The sequence below is a fragment of the Haliotis asinina genome, chromosome 15, assembly GCF_037392515.1.
Source record: "Haliotis asinina isolate JCU_RB_2024 chromosome 15, JCU_Hal_asi_v2, whole genome shotgun sequence".
NCBI classification, from domain to species: Eukaryota; Metazoa; Mollusca; class Gastropoda; order Lepetellida; family Haliotidae; genus Haliotis; species Haliotis asinina.
The window spans coordinates 18,699,820-18,718,342 of NC_090294.1; the positions used below are offsets into that span (position 1 = coordinate 18,699,820).

Below are 18,523 nucleotides of genomic sequence, written 5' to 3' on the forward strand. Positions count from 1 at the left end.
GGAAGGGAGAGAACTGTAATGGCAAGGGCATGTAACTCTTACCAAGAGCAAAATGAACAGCACGTCGGCTAAGTTGAGTGTTTGGACTATACTATTTGAGCTTGATGCTAATGGCAAGAGAACCACATGTGGTTCCATGCTATGTGTTGCAGAATGCAGTACAACTCAATGCACAAACATTTTGTGCCACGCCACAAAACACAAACCCGTTCATGACATTGTGTAACTCCGTTTATGGCATAGTTCCTCAAAAGGTTTAATATCACACTGAATTTTGCCTAAATTCACTGTTAAAGAGATTGCAGTTAAATGATAGTAATACTATGTGGTTGAAATATTAATTAAGACAAATGAATTAACAATAAACGTTTATTGAAAAAGCACATTTGTATTTGCAAATAGAATGATCGACTGGTTACAATTACAAGAAGACGCAAGGTGATCAGAAATAGAAGCACACATCTCACCTAACTCACATATAATTCCATTCAGTTCCTATACATGTCATAGTTTAACAAATGATAGTCAGCATTCATGTATTCCAATGAAGATACGCATGTTCACTTAGATAAAAATTTAGAATTACAAAAAAATAAGTTTCATTTTTTTAAACATGAAAAAATGGCATTTGAATCATCATTTATCCACAAATTCAAACACAAGTATTTCAAAGCTATATTTAATAATCTTCTGGCAGTATGAAGATTATATCACAATAAATATTTCATATACAGTTAGTGAGTTATTCACGGCTTTGTGTTAGTGTGTACACTGTAATGTATAATCGTTAAAATGACCAGTCTTCTCTGATGCGAGCGAAGCAATTTTCTACGTTCCTTAACTCGGCTGCATTACAGATTGCCTGTCTGTATATATCGTATAGAATTCTCCAGTCAGTAAATACATCAAATAAATATCATTCCATGTAAGTTTACGTAAAGTCTATCTATAAAACATTATAGGTTCATTTAGAATATCTATTGTCTACAAGTTGAACAAATAACTTTTCTTTTTGCTTTCTTGCATTTACATCTTTGGTACTTAGGTTAAAGGAGGTTGTTACTACCAGCTAATTTATCACAGTGATAATATCAACCGGAACGAACAGTTCTGTGTTTTGATGAGGAGAGCAAGTAATGATGTAATGTTACTATTCATTTAAGTTAACAGATGTACATTAAATAGCCTAAGGCCAGTTTCAGTGTCTCATTGCCATACTTTCAAGTTTTCTGTATTGTGATTGCATTCAGAAAGCTGACAAAAGGGCTGCATTCCTTACATTTTCGGGTACATGTACTTGATTCCGATTCGGTAAGTACCTGTGGGTACTCAATTCCATTTAATCCTACACGTCCCAGCCCTGCTGGACGCTGTGGTGGAGGTGGAGACATTGGTATTTACCAGTTAGTGTGGCACAGTGCTAGGCTTATCGGGATAAGATTGCCTGTTGTTGTGATTCTGATGTTTGCTGAAGATCATTCAGCAGCTGAACTTAAGGTTTCGAAACCTTTTTATATGTATGATCATCACATGACCTGTATGGATGATCGCCCCTCATGGATGTATCATCATATGTTTTCCAAAGCAGATCTTTTGGCTTTGGTGGGATGTTTGGTTTGCTATTCCTTTTCTTCAAATCTGAATCATTAAACTGTTCGTAGCAGGCATTTTCGCTACTCGTGGAAATATTTTCGATTGAAAGTGACTGACATTTAGATCGGGGAATAAGACCTGGCTTTCCGAAAGATTTCATGTGTCCGTATGTCATGTTCAGTAAGGCGGTTGATTCCGGGTCGTTCATAACTGATCGCTTTGACGATGTCACCTGGAGTGATGCCGCAAGGTACTTCTGTAACTGTATGTCTTTTCCGCTTTGTTCATTGCTTGTGAAATCTTTTGGTTCAAGGTTGGGTTTCTTGGTACTCGCTGAACGTTTCAATGTTTCTTGTTCTTCCGGTTTTAAACTCGTGTCACTGTCAAGCAAAACCTCAGTGCTACCACCGATCTGTGAAGATGAAGCAACGGATGAGTATGGTCCATCACATTGCAAGGAGGACTCTTCCGAGAACGACAACTGACGCAGTGAGAAAGATACCTTGAAACTCTCTTCGTCAGACACTTTGGGCATAGGCTTTTCATAACAATGATCTTCACGTGGTTGCCCAGTATTAGCTGGAGAAGTGTATGTATCTGGATGGTTGTTTTCATAATAATAATAATCTTCACTTGGTTGCCCATTATTATATGGACTAGCGTATGCATCCGGATAGCTGTACTGAGGAACTTCTCTGAAAGAAACAAAACGTATAATGTTAAATTTGGGCTTGGGGTGGGGTTGTTTAAATGATAGTAGGTGTAGATGAATCAAAACATGTTCATGACTTAGAATAATGCTAACTATTTGAACAATTACTGACCAGCAAACGATTTAAGTAGTGCGTTACTCCACCACCCCTTTTAATGGTGACAAACTTTATGCCTGATCACCTTCCTTACATTCACAATAGCGCCGTTTTGGTATAGTTTCTTATACCGTTTTCAAGCATCCAAACAAGTGAGCAAAACTAAGTGAACACTTTTATTAATGAGCGATAAAATCAAAGCCAAACATCCAATGTTTTGAGTTATTGTGCATTTAATGAAGCCAGGATTTGGCATAATGCACCGACAGTGTCTAAGAGAAACCCATCACAGATGAAGATCATATGTCATGTAGTGTGTCATGACAGAGGTGTAGGAGTATTACAGTTCACAGATACAACAAGAGTCAGTCATGGAATTGTAGCAAGGCGTTTAGTCATCCCACAGATGACACCCTTACATTGTCAGCTTGCTGACGGCGTTAACCTCTTTGGTCATGTGGACAAGGCGTCCGACTTCGGAACAGAAGGTCCGTCGTTCGAATCCCAGCATAATGTCGAGTCTCTCTCATACACATCCGTAGTAACGAGTGTGACTACCTCTAGCAGCAATACACGTTCATAATCCTATGTCACTCGTTGCTGAGAGCGTCTGCAAGTTTTCGTTGGTTCGTTGGGGGTCATGGTCGTCTTCTCACCTGGCGATTCAGGTGATCCCACAAATACTGCATAGACTTTTAGTCCAATGAGCGTGCAGCTCATGGAATAACGTGGATATTCTAGGCGTTCAAGACCTTCTGGACAATTCGCACTGTGTGGGGCGTAGTGCTGTTGTACTGCAGATGTATTGCCTGTTGTTGCTGGCAAAGAAATAGTATTGCCAAGGGTTGAAGAATGTCATCTCTATATCGCTGAGCGTTTCACGTATCACGACCAATCATGAACATCGATTCCAACACCTTTCTCCCCGCACCATCAAACCGCTTCCTAGAAAAGGATGAACTTGCGGCAATGCGGCGCTAGTCTTTCTACCCTGCGACGGTATGCTCGCACCCGACAATCATTGTGGAACATGGTGACTCTGTTGTCTACAAAAAAAAACAAAAAAAAACGAAAAAACCACTCGCTGCCAATTTCGTGTCCTTCAGCGACGACGATGTTCCTCAGTCGATGCCATTCCAAGTGGGGGACTTCGAGCTTTCATACCTGCTGCACGTAGGCGTCGTAGCACGATGCGGCAACTGATGACTTGTCCTAAAGCCTTTGCTGCCGTCTCTGTTGCCTTAATGGCCCGGTTGCGCAGATGAAGAACAGGCATATCACACTCTTCCTGTGGGGACGTTATACGTGGTCTACCTGATCGTGGCCTGTCATAGGTCCTGCCAATCTTTACCTGTAACGTTGGAACAGCCTGCTGATGGCACCACGTGCACAGGTCTGAGCCCTTGCAATATGTGTTGTTGGCACCAATCTTTCACAACGTTGAAGAATCTCGTTATGGCTGTTGCTGGCGCCGATCTGCCTCATTGCTATGGCCCTCTCTCTCTTACCCCGTTAGCCGTGGCATAATTACACTAGTTTTCTCTCAGCTGAGATGCATGGCCACCGCTTCGCTGCCCTCTTATACCAATTCCCGAGATTCGCGTTTTCCATGTTTCGCAAATTCCCGTGCTCCTACACAGCCAACATGCTGAACAACCTTGCCCAAAATTCAAAATAAAAAGTCTTCGCTTTCTTTTGCCCATAAGTTTAGTTTTGTCATACCACAACTTCTAGAATGACGCTCAAACAAACCCTTTAAATGAGGGAATAAGTCGTTAAGATGCAACTGAAAGATTGCTATTGTGACTAAAATATAAACTCACTTAAATGCGGATGCGGATGCGGATTTGAATGACAAACCTTGATCTAAACTAAAACAATCTAAATATTCACCCCATAGCTTCCAACAGTTTCTGCAGAACAGTGGTCATTTGTGGTCTTTCGTGTCGTGCAGGATCCCAGCAGAGTAGCATGAGGGAGTAGATTGCATCAGGGCACCTAGCAGGCTTGGGGAGAATCTTATGTCCAGGTGTAGTGGTCAGGTACTCATACAACTGTAACAATAACACTCATTTCAACTTATTTAAGAGATACTGTTCGTTATACACCCGTGTATAGTGTAATAAAGTGCACTTCGACTGACACGAGCTCGTAACGATCCGGGTTAGACTTCAGTATCCCATGCTTGTCGTGAGATGCGCCTAACAGGTTCGGATGGTCAAGCTCGCTGACTTGGTTGATACTTACCATCGTATCCCAGTTACATAGATCGATGCTCATGCAGTTGATCACTTGATTTACAAACCGCCGCCATATTGCTGGAGTATTGCTGATAGCGACGTCAAACAACAGCCAAACCAAAACAAATGTATGTTAAGTGAATAAATGAAGTTAAGTGAATTAAGTGAACTATGTTATAACTCACGACGATAAAGTTTTAGTGAACGGCTAAATGTCGAACAAAACAAAACTGCGGGAGTGACAATACAAAAAGGAGTGAGTGAACGAGTTTAGTTTTACGCCGTACTCAGCAATATTCCAGCTATATGGCGGTGGTCTGTAGATAATCGAGTCTGGACCAGACAATGCACTTATCAACAACATGAGCATCGATCTGCGCAATTAGGAACCGATGACATGTGTCCACCAAGTCAGCGAGCCTGACCACCCGATCCCGTTATTCGCCTCTTACAAAAAGGAAATAAACAAATATGAATAAAGCTGTTTTGTCTTCCGGAATACTCTCTTGTGTGTGTGTGTATTGGGGAGGTGGCGGGTTAGTGGAAATACATAAATGACGGTGCATCAAGGCCCGTATAAAATATATGCTGTTCAGCAATGTAGTTACCTTATCCTTTGGAATACTCTCGAGTTTGTTTAGATCCGTTATATTATGGTAGGAGCTAAAGTTGGAGAAGCCATTCCAGAGGATCAGACCAAAACTGAAGACATCACTCGCACAGGTGTAGGTACCGTTCCGTATAACCTCGGGGGGTGATCTGGCAGAAGATATTTTTTTCAAAATGCGTTAGTGAAGACAAATCAAAATATTTCTTTTTTGTGTACGAATGAGGTACATGTCGTCTTGAACAATAAATGTCTCAGCGATACAACAGCCTATAAAACGCGCACCGAATGTGAGTGGAAGTGTTATAGTCTCAACTTCAGGACAGCCAGCACTACCGCAGAGTGCATTGTTTTGTCAACTACCCTTTTCCTCTTTGTCACTTCCACTTATTACTGTATCCCAGTGTTAGGGGTTTTCGACGGTATAAGACAAAAACGTATTTTTTATCCTTAATATCATTTCAAGTTTTGATTTTGCTAACCTTGAGTGATAAAGGTATATTCATCTATTTCACAAAATAGTTTCATGTGTTTCCAACAAAAATAACGTTTATAACATCGTATCGGCGAAACTGCAGTCGCTTGTCACATCCGGGTATTTTTATATGTGTTTTCGACGGTGAGCCATACTTTTCCCTCCGCACTGCAAGAGAGTGTTTTGATCACGTGGCTTCCTGTTTCATACCTAACCTGTCACTTGCAGACGACTGATCTTGTTGAATTTTGCTCGATATTTTTTGTTATACAGGCAATTGATTTTGCATCTGAAGTGGTATTAACGATCAAGGGTAAATAATATTGTTGTTTATTTGCTCTTTACATAACTTAATTTCTTGATTTCAATTGTCAAAAAATGTCTCACGACAGGAACTGATCATTCGCCCTACCGATGAAACTCTTTGTGCACTCCGATCGCGCACGTACTTCCTCGATATAGCGCTAGCAATGCAATCGTCGAAATCACCAGAACGTCGAATTCAGCTCGCTTTGGGATATATGACATTTATGGCCTTTATTGGTCCCATTTGGCTGTGTCTGTCATCACATTAACTGTACAAGGAAGTGATATTGTTTCTCTATCCGTCCATTGTTGAATCTTTGCCTGTCCCTTGTTGCTAAAACTGAATGTGTGTGTGTGTGTGTGTGTGTGTGTGTGTGTGTGTGTGTGTGTGTGTGTGTGTGTGTGTGTGTGTGTGTGTGTGTGTGTGTGTGTGTGTGTGTGTTCGCATCCTTTTGGTAAGTGTGGAGTCCGTCGAACGTCAGTTTCATGAAACGTTGTATTAATTCATCTGGACTTTTTCAGAAATTACATAAAAATAATTTGATAATTAAATTAACGAGCATAAAACCAAGGTTCATAATGTGTCTGAATCAGGTGGTCCAGCATCAGCCTTGCATACCTAAGGTACACTTCTCCGTAGGGCTGTGCAATGTAACCAGTTTACCGGTATTTACCGATCCTGATATGGAAATGATGCGTATTGCAATACGCTGATTTAAAACCAGTATTTCGACATGCATTAGGAAAATTTAGTAACATTCGGAAATGTTCGGATATTTCCGTTTTCATGAAGTGCCCATGGTGCATGACAGCCTTTCGTGTTGAAAAAGATCACATTTTTTCATTTTGTCATAATGAAAAAAAAACGTTAATCAAAGCTTAATCAAGAACAGTGAATTTGTTGTCTTTTTGCTTTATGATCAAACATTTGCTCGATTATAAGTAGGGGTGATTTTTGTGAAAAAAACCCAACTTCTTGCAATATATTGCAAATTACCTATCGCAATATATGCTTTCGCATCGCAATATACCGCAAAATGAAAGTTCCCTGCTTACATTTCTGGATATGAATTTTTTTAGAGAAAGTGGATGGGTACTGTGCTCTCCTAGCACAGTTAACAATATCTGTCATAAAATTACGTGTTTCGTTGGGCGGGCATGTTTCACCTTTTCTTCCAAAAGGTTGTCAGATAATTTACTGTCAAATAACATTCAGTTAATCTAGTCTAGAACCTACCTTCTGTACACCTGTACATCCTGGGGCACAACAAAACTTGTATCAGCAATCACCCCATCGTCAGTGTCACATGATCTCCGCATGTACCCAAGGTCTGAGAAGCATACCTGTGACAGACACAGCGGGTTACGTCTTCAACATATGTCATATTTGGGATTTCACTTTCTTAGTAAAGTACAAATACTAGTACTTTTAGGCTGAGTTCAGAGATATTGATATATAGAGAGAGAACGAGATAGAGAGATCCAGAGAGAGAGGGAGAGAGAGAGAGAGACTTGCTTTAATGTGCTGACATCGCTACCTTGCATTCGTCTTCAACTTCAGATTCAGATATCCATATATTATCTGCACTCAGACTACCATGGACCCAACTTCGCTGATGTAGAAGAGACAGCGTCTTTGCAACTGCAGTCAAACAGCGGATGTACTCCACGGACCACACCCCGAAGCTCCTAACGTCCATCACCTTACTCAGGGACACCCAGTCTCTAGTTGGAAAGTCGTACACCTGTGCATTGAAATTTACCTTTGCTACAAATGTTGTTGTGGTTGGATGTGCGCAGTACGTTTGGGGGTGGGGTGGGGGATGGTGGTGGGGGTGGGTGGATGGGGGGTGTGGTGGGGTGGTGTGGGGTCTAGGAGACATTGAATATATAATAATATCAGTGAAAACTACACTGTGAACGCAAACCAATTGACCTACCCATTGTGTCAAACCAGTTAGTGTCTCTGGCCACCCGATTCCGTTAGTCGCCTCTTACGACCAGCATGGGTTACTGAGGTTCACTTCTAACCCGGATCTTCCCGGGTAGAACGCGATTTCTGTTCCAAAACTATATAATAGCATAGATCGCGTGAATTGGTTAATGTGAGATATTATTGATAGTATTCAACGTTCATATTATGGGTTGTTTATTGTGCATGTGTAAAAATCGCCATGTGGGGAACTGAACCCGTACCAGCGAGCAAACGTATAAAGAACTAAGCTAACCTTCGATTCGTATGTAGTGAGTAGAAGCCACCTTGCCACGTGACAAACTTACCAGGTATTCTGTTTGATTCTTTTCCACAACTTCTACACGGCTGTATATGCCTGGGATGTTCTCTGTGTTCAACTGTGACTCCTCTTTTTGTGTCAAACGTCGGAACAGTTTGTCCATCTTCTGACTTGAAACAAGCTAGGATAAATACGAGGATACATGATGATCATACAAGTCTGTGAACAGTTACCATAACTAAATGTAAGATACGCGTATGAGAGAGAGTTCAGGGTTCGGGTTATAGTTCAGGGTTTTTCCGACGAAGTTATCATAGCGTTGAATGTAAGTGGTCGTAACGCTGCGTTATTCGTAATCCCGTGGTAAATTATGTAGTTACGAGAGCTCGCAACCATACGAAAGCGTTCGTAGCGCTACGATATTCTTAAACCTATGATAAACAGTAGAGTCACCTTTTGTGGATCGGGACACGGGGGGCCTAGATTTTCGAAGTTGTATTAGTGCTAAAATAATTGTAAGTTAATGCTAATGTTTGGGACTTACGACTATCTTATCGCTATGAGAGCTTTGAAAATCTAGACCCTGGACTATAACACTGATTTTACGATCGTTCTGTCGAACGGACACTAGTGATTAAATCGTTCTGACCGAAGACCCAGGTTCGATTCCCGTCATGGGAACTGTATGTGGAGCTCATTTCCATTGTCCCCGGGTGTGATATTGCTGGAATATTGATAAAAGCGGCGTAAAACTAAACGACTCAAAAAGTAAAATTTTATTACCAGCTACACACGGAAGAAGAAGTGATGCAAAAACTTGTCTCACCGGGAAATATACTCCGTCTATTACTCCAAATTCTTCATACGGGTCATCATTCATGTTTGCAGTATTTTCCAGATTTCGGAAGCCATAATACGCACAGGTTTCTGTAAGATACGTTGATAAGGTAGGCAATATTCCAGGGCCTCCTTTCACGAAGCAGGTTTTGCTAAGGTTAACCTTAACTCCCATTCTTTAACATTCCACTAAGGTTACCATTGTGGTTTACGATCACCTTAGCACTTTGTGAAAGGAGGCCCAGATAATTACATGACAGGTAATTCAAAACAAGTGACCGTTCAGTTCCTTAGGTGAAATCATCTAATTGACGCACACTGTAGATAATTATGTGTGTAAAGTATATTCCACCGATGATTACATCCCTAAAACTCTCGTACTGTGCGAGTCCAACTTAATCATAAGCACATGATGTACTATTAAACAAGGATGATACCAGGTGTTCGCAACTGTCTCAAAAGATATGGAGGAACCTGAACTTTCAACCCAGATAAGATGTGTAAGCGTTACTAAACTCTTGAAAGACATTTTATGAACGCACCACCATTTCTCTTTATCACCCCCCTAAACACTCCGCTTGTTATGCATGTGCACAACACAATTGCCCTATACACGTGCATAGGGTGTTATTTTTTATTTTGGCGGTTTTCAAGATAACCTAAAAATGAAATATATGGGCACATCGTCAGACTACCTGTTTTATAAACAGTTTTAACAACTATTCAATATATAAGTTAAAATGCACTTTCTTTATTGCTAATTGCCATTCTGTATGTAAAAACACCTAAACCTGCGTTGGTTCATATCTAAATATCACAATCAAAGTCACAACATACCATAATCCGGATCCTGTAACACAAAACATTTATCTTATTATTCATCGAATAGGTCGTGAGCCAGTGGATAGAAGGTGTAAATAAACGTCTGTGCTTAAATTGAATTAAAACATGTTATTATACTATGAATTAGAGGGATTGAAGAAACTAACACCACCTGGGAACTTATCGCGTTGTTGCCCTCTCAAAATGAAGAAAAAAAGAGGCAAAATTAACCAAAGCGCGACGATGCCGCTTCTAGGATTCCGTACCTGCTTCGTTTGGGACAGGTTGAAAGGATGTTCTGTCAAGTCCAAGAAATAAAATTAAAAGATGATCTTTCGAGGTAGACGACCCTCAACAGCACAGCTTTTAGATTTGTAATGTTTATAAGCAAAACATGACTTATGTCATCTATTATGAATTACAGAAATGAAAAAAAACCACGGTCACCTACTTCATTCTGGAGATGTTGAAAGGATGTTCTGTCAAGTCCGGGAAACAAAACGTCAGGTGTTACGGAAGTTATCCTGCTAGGAAGTTCTACAGTAACACAAAGCAATGACTAAAGTAAGACAGCAGGGTAAACAGGCAAATGAGGCAAAGTCATTTCTATAATTATACTAAATCTTTGCTGAAATATGGCAACTGTCTGTAAATAATCTCGTCTGGACCAGACAACCCGTTGATCAAGAGCATGAACATCGATGCGATGACATGTGTCAACCCAGTCAGGGAGCCTGACCGGCCGATCCCGTTTTGTCGTCTCTTACGCCAAGCAAGGGTTACGTAACACTACATCTAACATAATCTTCTTGGATTGTCACTAAAGCACGTGGTTAGAAGTATTTACGTTATGGCGAGATGTTTGCTGTTTTCACAAAGTCCAGTGGTCAGACAAGGTGTCATGACCCTATGGAAGGATGTCAATGATGAAACAACTGATATGAACAACGGGATTAAGTGGGACTTAACAGTGAAATTGATCATCGGAAGAATGGTATTTGCTTTACCACTGCAGTCTTCGTAACGATCGTAGGTCTCCTCCAGTCTGCTTTTTGCTTCACACACCGACATCCGATGTGTGTCATCAAAACGAGTGCAACTTTGAATGACGTCAAACACAGATGTTGGGATGCACCTTTCTTGGAGTAACTTCTTTTTGTTTTCTTTTATCTGGAACATGAGAACCATTTCGTGTTTGGACACTTTTTAAGCAAACTAGGGACAATTCTATTTCTCACTTCTCGCCATCAACAATATCGTTATACATGAGGAAAACCCCAAGGATTCACCGTGAAGCACAGACTAATCAGAGTCAACATCAGTCCTGTCAAGTCACACCAAAACCGTGGGCACTAGAGGTTAGAGGATAGCCTAGAGGTTAAGCTTCGCTCGTCACGCCGAAGAACCAGGTTCGATTCCACACGTGGGTACATTGTGTGAAACCCATTTCTGGTGTTCTTCACCGTAATATATGCTGGCATTTAGTAACATCCCAACAATATTGCTGCCGGGAACACCCGAAATTGACTTCCCAACAACACATTGTAGATCACTGGATCGTATGACCAATATGAAGATACATATCTGCAACCTTTGCTGTCGCTACACAAATCCATCTGTACATCAAATTTTTATGAGAGTTTCCAAATATTTACCAATTTTTCAATGGTGTACTCATTTTGCCCTTCGAGATCTGAGTATGGAAGGCAACCGTGTGTGATGACTTCATAGATGAGATGTCCAACCATCCAGTAATCAGACCGCCTGGAGAAATGATGTTGCTTGAGAGACTCTGGGGCAGACCATCTCATGGGAATGGACGAACATTCTCTGTCTAAAGAGAAGGTAAGTCGTGACATGTAAAACCTTATATAAAATATTCTCGTGTCTTCTGGACCCACAAATTCAATCCCACCCTAAGATGTTTTTAATATTCTTCATACAAGAAAAAATGCAGCATTGTCTGTCGAAATGTGCATGAAATTTCTTTCGCAGAAAGGATGTGAATTTCCATAGAAGTCAAGGGGTATTGGACTTAAATGTGAAGTATGTGAACTAAATGGCAGAGCTAGAAGGAAATTCGTGCACATTATGAGTGTATGAAAAATGAAGTAGAACATACGGAATAGACATACCAACAACAGTTTCTTCTCGTCCACATTTTCGTGCCAATATGAAGCGGCACAACTTGATTGACTTGCTTTGTTTGTCGTATGCAAAACTGGCAGCAGTAAGATCTCTGTGTATATAGCCATGTTCATGAAGGGCAATAACTGCTTCCAGAGCTTGTATGAGAAACTGCATTAGTTCAAGAGGTTGAAACCATGACTCGTTCTTTGCACTGTAATAAAGCACCTCCTGAAAGTTCTGTTGACTGTAATCTTCAGTTATGTAGAACGCGGGCAACTGGTCGATCCGGTATGCCCACATGGACAGGATGTGCGGTTGTGTACACAGTGCTCGCAGAATCTCGATTGTTGTGAGATGACCACATTCCGATGGCTTGAACAGATATTGTTTGCTGCGTTTGCCTAGAAAATAAAAAAAATTATTTTAACCGCTGTTTAGACAAATGATAAAAGTGTGCGATAACACAAACTGAAACATAAATGCAGGCTATCATAATTTGGTATACTTAAAGTTTGACTCAGTTTGAGCTTCAAGTTCTCTGTCTCAAAACATAGCAAGATCGTCTAACATTTCGAAGAGCAAACACATTGTGAGTATATTTTACTTATTCGTGAATCCAACTTTAATCCAACTAAAATTGACATCTCTTATTTACATACCTGGTGGTAAACTGACATGAATCATGATCTTGTCAGAACCAATTTCAGTAGAGGCTATTTTCCAACCGGTACTGTCGGTGGAATGGTCCGTTGTTCGTTTGTGTCGGAGGTTGATGCTGATTGGCTGGAGATGTTTTAGAACTTCTGTCACCATTAAACTGTCGGTTGTTTCATCACTGACATCCTTCCACAGGGCCATTGCACCTTGTCTGACCACTGGACTTTGTGAGAACATCAAACATCTCGCCATACCGTGCATGCTTCTGTCCAAGGACTTCAGCGAGAATTGAAGAGTCGTGAAAGCAGACTTGGCACGATCTTCTATGTCTTCACCGACTGTGTCTCCTGTAAAAGAGACCCATGATGATCCAGGTTTGAACTGAACTCTAGCAATGCTTTTCGTAAGCGGCGACTAACGGGATCGGGTGGTCAGGTTCGTTGACCTTACTGACACATCAAATCATATCCCAATTGCATAGATCTATGCCCATGCTGCTGATCATGGGATTGTCAGGTTCAGACTCGATTATTTACAGACAGCTGCCATATGACCGTAATATTACACTAACTTGCCAATCATGTTAATTGTTAAAATAATTCAACTGAAATGCGTCCTTTATAATGAGCACATTTCTACAGGGTTTGGTTCTGATGAACTATTGAAATCACACCGAAACTAAAGCTTTTGGACTACTGACTTGTCATTAAAGATCAAGAGAAAATAATATTTATTCATATCCATACTTTACACCTACCTAAAGCGTTCAGGTATGCAACCATTCCACATGTGACCATCTGTATGACTCTCTTGTTCACTTTGGTTTTTTGCCACACGTTCCTAACACTGTATTTTCCTGGTTTCAACAGCGATGGAAGGGTGCCCAGAACCGCAAGGGCAGTCTGGGGGTCGCCATGAAACAGCTGTTGCAAGAAGCGATGTTTTAACGATATATTTTGCACTGAATCGCGTGGGTCAAGTCTTCAAGCAACAAAAGTTGCATAGTGCTAAGTGGAAAGCAGTTTAGAAGACTTCAGATCACATCAGTGTGACTTAACTCCCCAGTTTAAATATGATGTGATAATGGGTTGGCGTTTCGTCATCAAAGAATTGAAATTTTTAGCTGTGCCTTAGAGGCAACACGCAAAGTGCATATTATGAATGGGTCACACAATTCATCGATGACAGTTGTTTACAATTATATTTTCAAGAACGCTATGAGAGAAACAGACATATGAAAATACTTAAATCAGTTTTAACACAGATCCTGGCAGTTTGTCTGTTAACCTAGTGTCAAAACTATAGCTCACATAATTTTAGCTTCTTTCTTGTTGATACACAAGAGCAATTTTTGTATATTCAATATGTACACAAGAAACAAATTTCACAGTTTATTAAACTTGAAGATATTGTGAAGACTTTTTAAATTATTTTATTAAATGTTACTGTCAGGTTCTCGTTTTACCTCAAGAAGTGTTCCCAAAACCACACAAAAATGAATAGGCCAGGATTTCTTCTTTACAGAGGAATGGTGCTTCCGATTCGTTCCAATTGCTGTCACTGCCTTGATGACGTCATCGATGCGTTTTTGGATGTCATATACGAAAACACTGATGTCATCAAGAATATAAGGGCTGCCTGTGGTTTGCTTTGAAATGTATTGCTGTATCCGTTTTATCGTGGAATCTAGTGGTGAGTAATCACTTCTTTGTGACACCACCAAATAGACGAGCGTCAGAAGGTACGTGACGATCAACGTCGACAGGATCTCTGGTTGTAGGAAACCAGTCCTTGTCAGACAGTGTTCAAACAGAGCCTTTTCAGCTGACTGGAGATCAGAATGACCAATATCTTCAGGCTTAGTTGAAAACAAGATGTCCCTGAGTTTAGTAAGAGCTTTGTTCTGTACCACAGAGACTGGAACTGCCAGAAGTTCAGCTATTGCAGGTATGTTCTTCTTTGAAAAGATTTCTGGAAGCACTTTGGTCAGAAGACAGCGAACTGTGTTTGATCTGTTGCTACTGTTATAAAGTTGAGCCGTGCGGCACATCTCTCTGAGGTGACTTTTGGTTGACCCTGATAAATTGAGGAAATGTTGAATTAAACTTGGAGACAAATTGAGACTGGAAAGGGGAAGGGTGTGGAGGTGCAGGTTGAGGGGATGACTCGTGTTTTATGTATACTACCCATCAAAAGTTTAGACTCACTGCAAGCACTCACTGTATGTTATGTTTATGTATATGATTGCATAGAACATGAATTTCTCCACAAACTTGGGGGAACGAACTATAAGCTTCATGCACGAAGATCATGCATCAAAGTGCTGAAATGCGTGAATATCGCGCAAGTGAACAGCTGCGCTTAGCTGTAAAGTTGAGTGTGTTGATGATGAGTTTGTGTGGGGTGTTGACGGTGATCACAACCCCCACACACCCTTATGACCAACCACATACACATTCTCCTCACCATTTAGTGCCTCAAATATATTGGAAACTGTAACTGTTGAAGTTTATATTGTTAATTACGACCGACTTTGTTGTTCAGTTTAAATGAGTTATTAATTCAATCGGGCAGGGGGTGGACTATTCCTCGATCAGAAAGATCTGGTTCATTTTTTATTGTCCTGAAGACTGAATCCGAGTACCAATTTTGTTTGAAGTGTCAATTTTATCATAAATTAACATATAACCTCCTTCTAAATTATTATAATTACTGGGAATATCCAACTTCAGGAAAAGATGCTAGGATTTCTCTTAAAGGCTGTAATCAAAAGAAATCTCTGTAAAATTCCCTTTTAGTAGCCAAGAAAAGACAAATGTTTAAAAATGTCCCTCTCTCTTCTAATACATTCATTTTGTAAAATGTGTATGAATACATTAATTATATTTGATAGCTATTATCTCAAGCCCTCTGTAAGCAACACGTATCTGTACTACAGGCCACAGGCCTGCTGCCTCCTTACGAAATAAACACATATCCATCCACTGGCGACGGTATTAATGTGAACTTCCTTCCTTCTCTACATCATCCTCGACTACACAGAACCCTTCATCTGAAGGCTCTGTCCACGTCCGTCCGTGTGAAACCATATAAGGAAAGGAGGTCAACTCACTTGCATTATGTACTGTGCACGCTATGTCACCATGTTGAATTTGTATTTCTCGATATTCCTGTTAAAATAATGCTTTGTGTTTCTTCTAATTAAACCACTCTCTCAATATACCATCACAAGACGTATTGTACTTTTATGTTGGGTAATATATACGTTCTTAAGGGCGTTGGGGTTCTTAATGGCGTTGTAATTAAAGCGTTCGTTCATTATGCCGAAGACCAGGGTTCGATTCCTTATATGTGCACATTGTATGACGCCCATTTCTAATGGTATTACTGGATTATTGCAGCGGAAACCTAAATCAATCACTCACTTAGGTTGTTGCGCTTGAAGAAACTCGGGTCATATCATAAAGTTACCAACGTCATGTGTTATACTGCATGTATGTTTCTGACCTTGAAATAAAACATATATCTCTGAAACAGGAGCTTTTTGGAACTTGTTTTCTACATACTTAAACGCTTGTTTGGTCGTCATGTTTGTGTGTGGCGTCGCCATGAGATGTGAAATCCCCTAGATGTAAAAATGTTCTAATTGATTGACTGAGTGAGCATGGTTTTACGCCGCCTTAGCAATATTCCAGAAATATCACGGAGGGGAAGACCGGAAATGGGTTTCATATGGGGTACCCATATGGGAAATGGACGAATTAGTTTTGAGCACGAAGCTTCCTTCTACCCAACCGTCATCTTACTACCAGAAATACATCAACAGGTTTTGGATAGACCAAGACACACCGTCAACAAAATGCCTGAGAGTAATGTGAAGTTGGATGCATTCAGGTTCCTGGAGTGTGTGGGCTGTTAGAATGATCTTATTCACTGTAATAAGCTTAAAGATCCGGTAATATAATTAGCAGAATGTCAGAATGGACTGCGTGTACTCACATTTCAGGCGATGGTGAGCCTTGTACTGTATCTTGCTGGACAAGAAATACACACCAGTGTCTCCACACTGCTCATCTTCTACGTGACGGATAAACCTGTCATGCTTTCTTAGCGGGATGTCGGAATGACCACGAATACCAGAATCTGAATAATATTCATCATCCTTTCTTTCAGCGGATGGCAATTCTGGAGTAGACGACAGTTTTGTAGCAGACGTCAGTATTGTAGCAGACGTATAGATCAGTTCAGTACCAGACGACGCAGAGATTGGTTGTTGTACAATCCCCACAACTTTCTCTATGATCTTGTTGTAATATGAATCGTTTACTAACAGCATCCTAGTAACTTTCTTGTAAATCTCCGGAATTTCTTTCGGCGTAGATCTGACGTGAATGAATAAATATTTCTGACTTTGGTGCCCTTGGAGAACGTCAGTGAGATCCGTCAGACGGTTGATCATGTCAGGACAGAGATGTATGATTGTAACATGAGTTTTTTCCACCATTTCCTTGAATTTCTCCATAAAGGTAGATCCGATGCCATAATCCCCCCTCCCTTCCATGACACATCCGACCCCTCGGGTCTCCAGATCCTCACACATGCGAGCATACTCTATTTCACACTCATCGTTAAAGCATGTCACTATATGTACCTTTGCGTCCGACATACTGGTATTACAATCCTCTGTATTCACACAGTTCATAATATTCTCAGGCGAGAATACCAGTGTATGTTGCGTTTATCACGAGACACAAATACATTTTAAAGAACAGATATGTGTGTGATAAATAGATGAACAAATACAACCATAGTTATACATACATGTGCCAGTCCGTGAAGGAAAGTGGAACGCTAACGACCCTTAAAGACCCATATGTCCGCTGGCATTTTCCAATGTATCAGTAAGCATTCAAGTCTGTCATTTTGTTGTCACATTCGCCCAGAAACTCGAACATGGTATAACATTCGAGTTCAAATCGACCTCACAAGCCACACGAATAACCGGTCACTTAACACTACGAACGGTACGAGACGAAACCACTCAAGTCGAAAATGTCCGGGTCATAGGGACTGCCTCGGATGTGACGGAGGCCGACGCTCTGAAGTTACTATATATCTCTGAGAAAGTTTACACTGTTTTCCTCCTTTCAGTGGTTGAAATTTGGTAATCCAAAACTCGATTTTCAACTGTTACGTGATTCCTACTACTAACGAACTATAGCAGGTCGTTTCAAAGTACGCATGCGCATATAGAGACTCACATCACTTCCAGCTGGGCTTGCAAGATCCGGGATCCTTTACACTGCACATGGTATACAAGGAAATAAGAAAGCAAGAGTTCTTCAACATAAAACAATTTATTTCACACGTCCTGCATAAAAAATATACCAGTGACATATGATGATCTGTTTCCTAGAAGTTAGGTGCTTTTGGTTGTATTTTTGTTTGTTTGTTTGTTTGTTTTTTGTTTTGTTTTTCTAAATTGAACAAAAAGTGACATTTATAAACTTCTGTGCTTCTTAAACAGTGAATGTTTTAAATGACAGAAATTCGTAGTGAAAATAATTTCTCAAAGCTTTGATGGTTTGATTGTAGTTTTCTGTAAGTGAGTGAATTTCAAACCGCTTTATTTGTTTGTATTGCAAGGGGATATAGTCAAACATCTAGAACAATTAGGGTTGGTCTGTGTCAACGCTCATCAAGTACCGCACATGCATTTGTTTCCCCTACTCCTTGTAAAACAATCCAATAATAACGATTTTAATCTATGATCGTTTCTAAAACAACTTTTATCTAATTTTCAACTAAAATTC

General features: G+C 40.4%; 1 protein-coding gene across 2 annotated transcripts; it reads right to left on the reverse strand.

The window, feature by feature from the left end:
• Positions 1 to 355: 355 nt before the first annotated feature.
• LOC137264847 (uncharacterized) lies at positions 356 to 18,052 on the reverse strand. Of its 2 annotated transcripts, none has more exons than XM_067800192.1 (15): positions 16,710 to 18,052; positions 14,176 to 14,786; positions 13,468 to 13,633; positions 12,713 to 13,057; positions 12,059 to 12,454; positions 11,579 to 11,757; positions 10,931 to 11,093; positions 10,371 to 10,460; positions 9,091 to 9,191; positions 8,311 to 8,445; positions 7,569 to 7,775; positions 7,268 to 7,374; positions 5,251 to 5,401; positions 4,296 to 4,456; positions 356 to 2,288 (listed from the first exon to the last, which is right to left on the reverse strand). In XM_067800192.1, the coding sequence occupies exons 1-15, from the start codon at positions 17,410 to 17,412 to the stop codon at positions 1,493 to 1,495; spliced, it is 4,311 nt and encodes a 1,436-aa protein (XP_067656293.1). In that variant the 5' UTR covers positions 17,413 to 18,052; the 3' UTR covers positions 356 to 1,492. The 2 variants fall into 2 exon arrangements, with proteins under 2 accessions (XP_067656293.1, XP_067656292.1); XM_067800191.1 differs by having other exon boundaries at positions 10,362 to 10,460.
• Positions 18,053 to 18,523: the final 471 nt, after the last annotated feature.

Bases quoted from the DNA above. Each gene is read 5' to 3' on its own strand.
- LOC137264847 (XM_067800191.1), bottom strand. From the start codon at position 17,412: ATGAACTGTGTGAATACAGAGGATTGTAATACCAGTATGTCGGACGCA. The intron at 12,455-12,712 runs GTATGTAAATAA...TTTATTTTCTAG, and splicing joins TCATGTCAGTTTACCACCAG to GCAAACGCAGCAAACAATAT. The intron at 2,289-4,295 runs GTGAATATTTAG...TGTTTCTTTCAG, and splicing joins AAACTGTTGGAAGCTATGGG to AGAAGTTCCTCAGTACAGCT.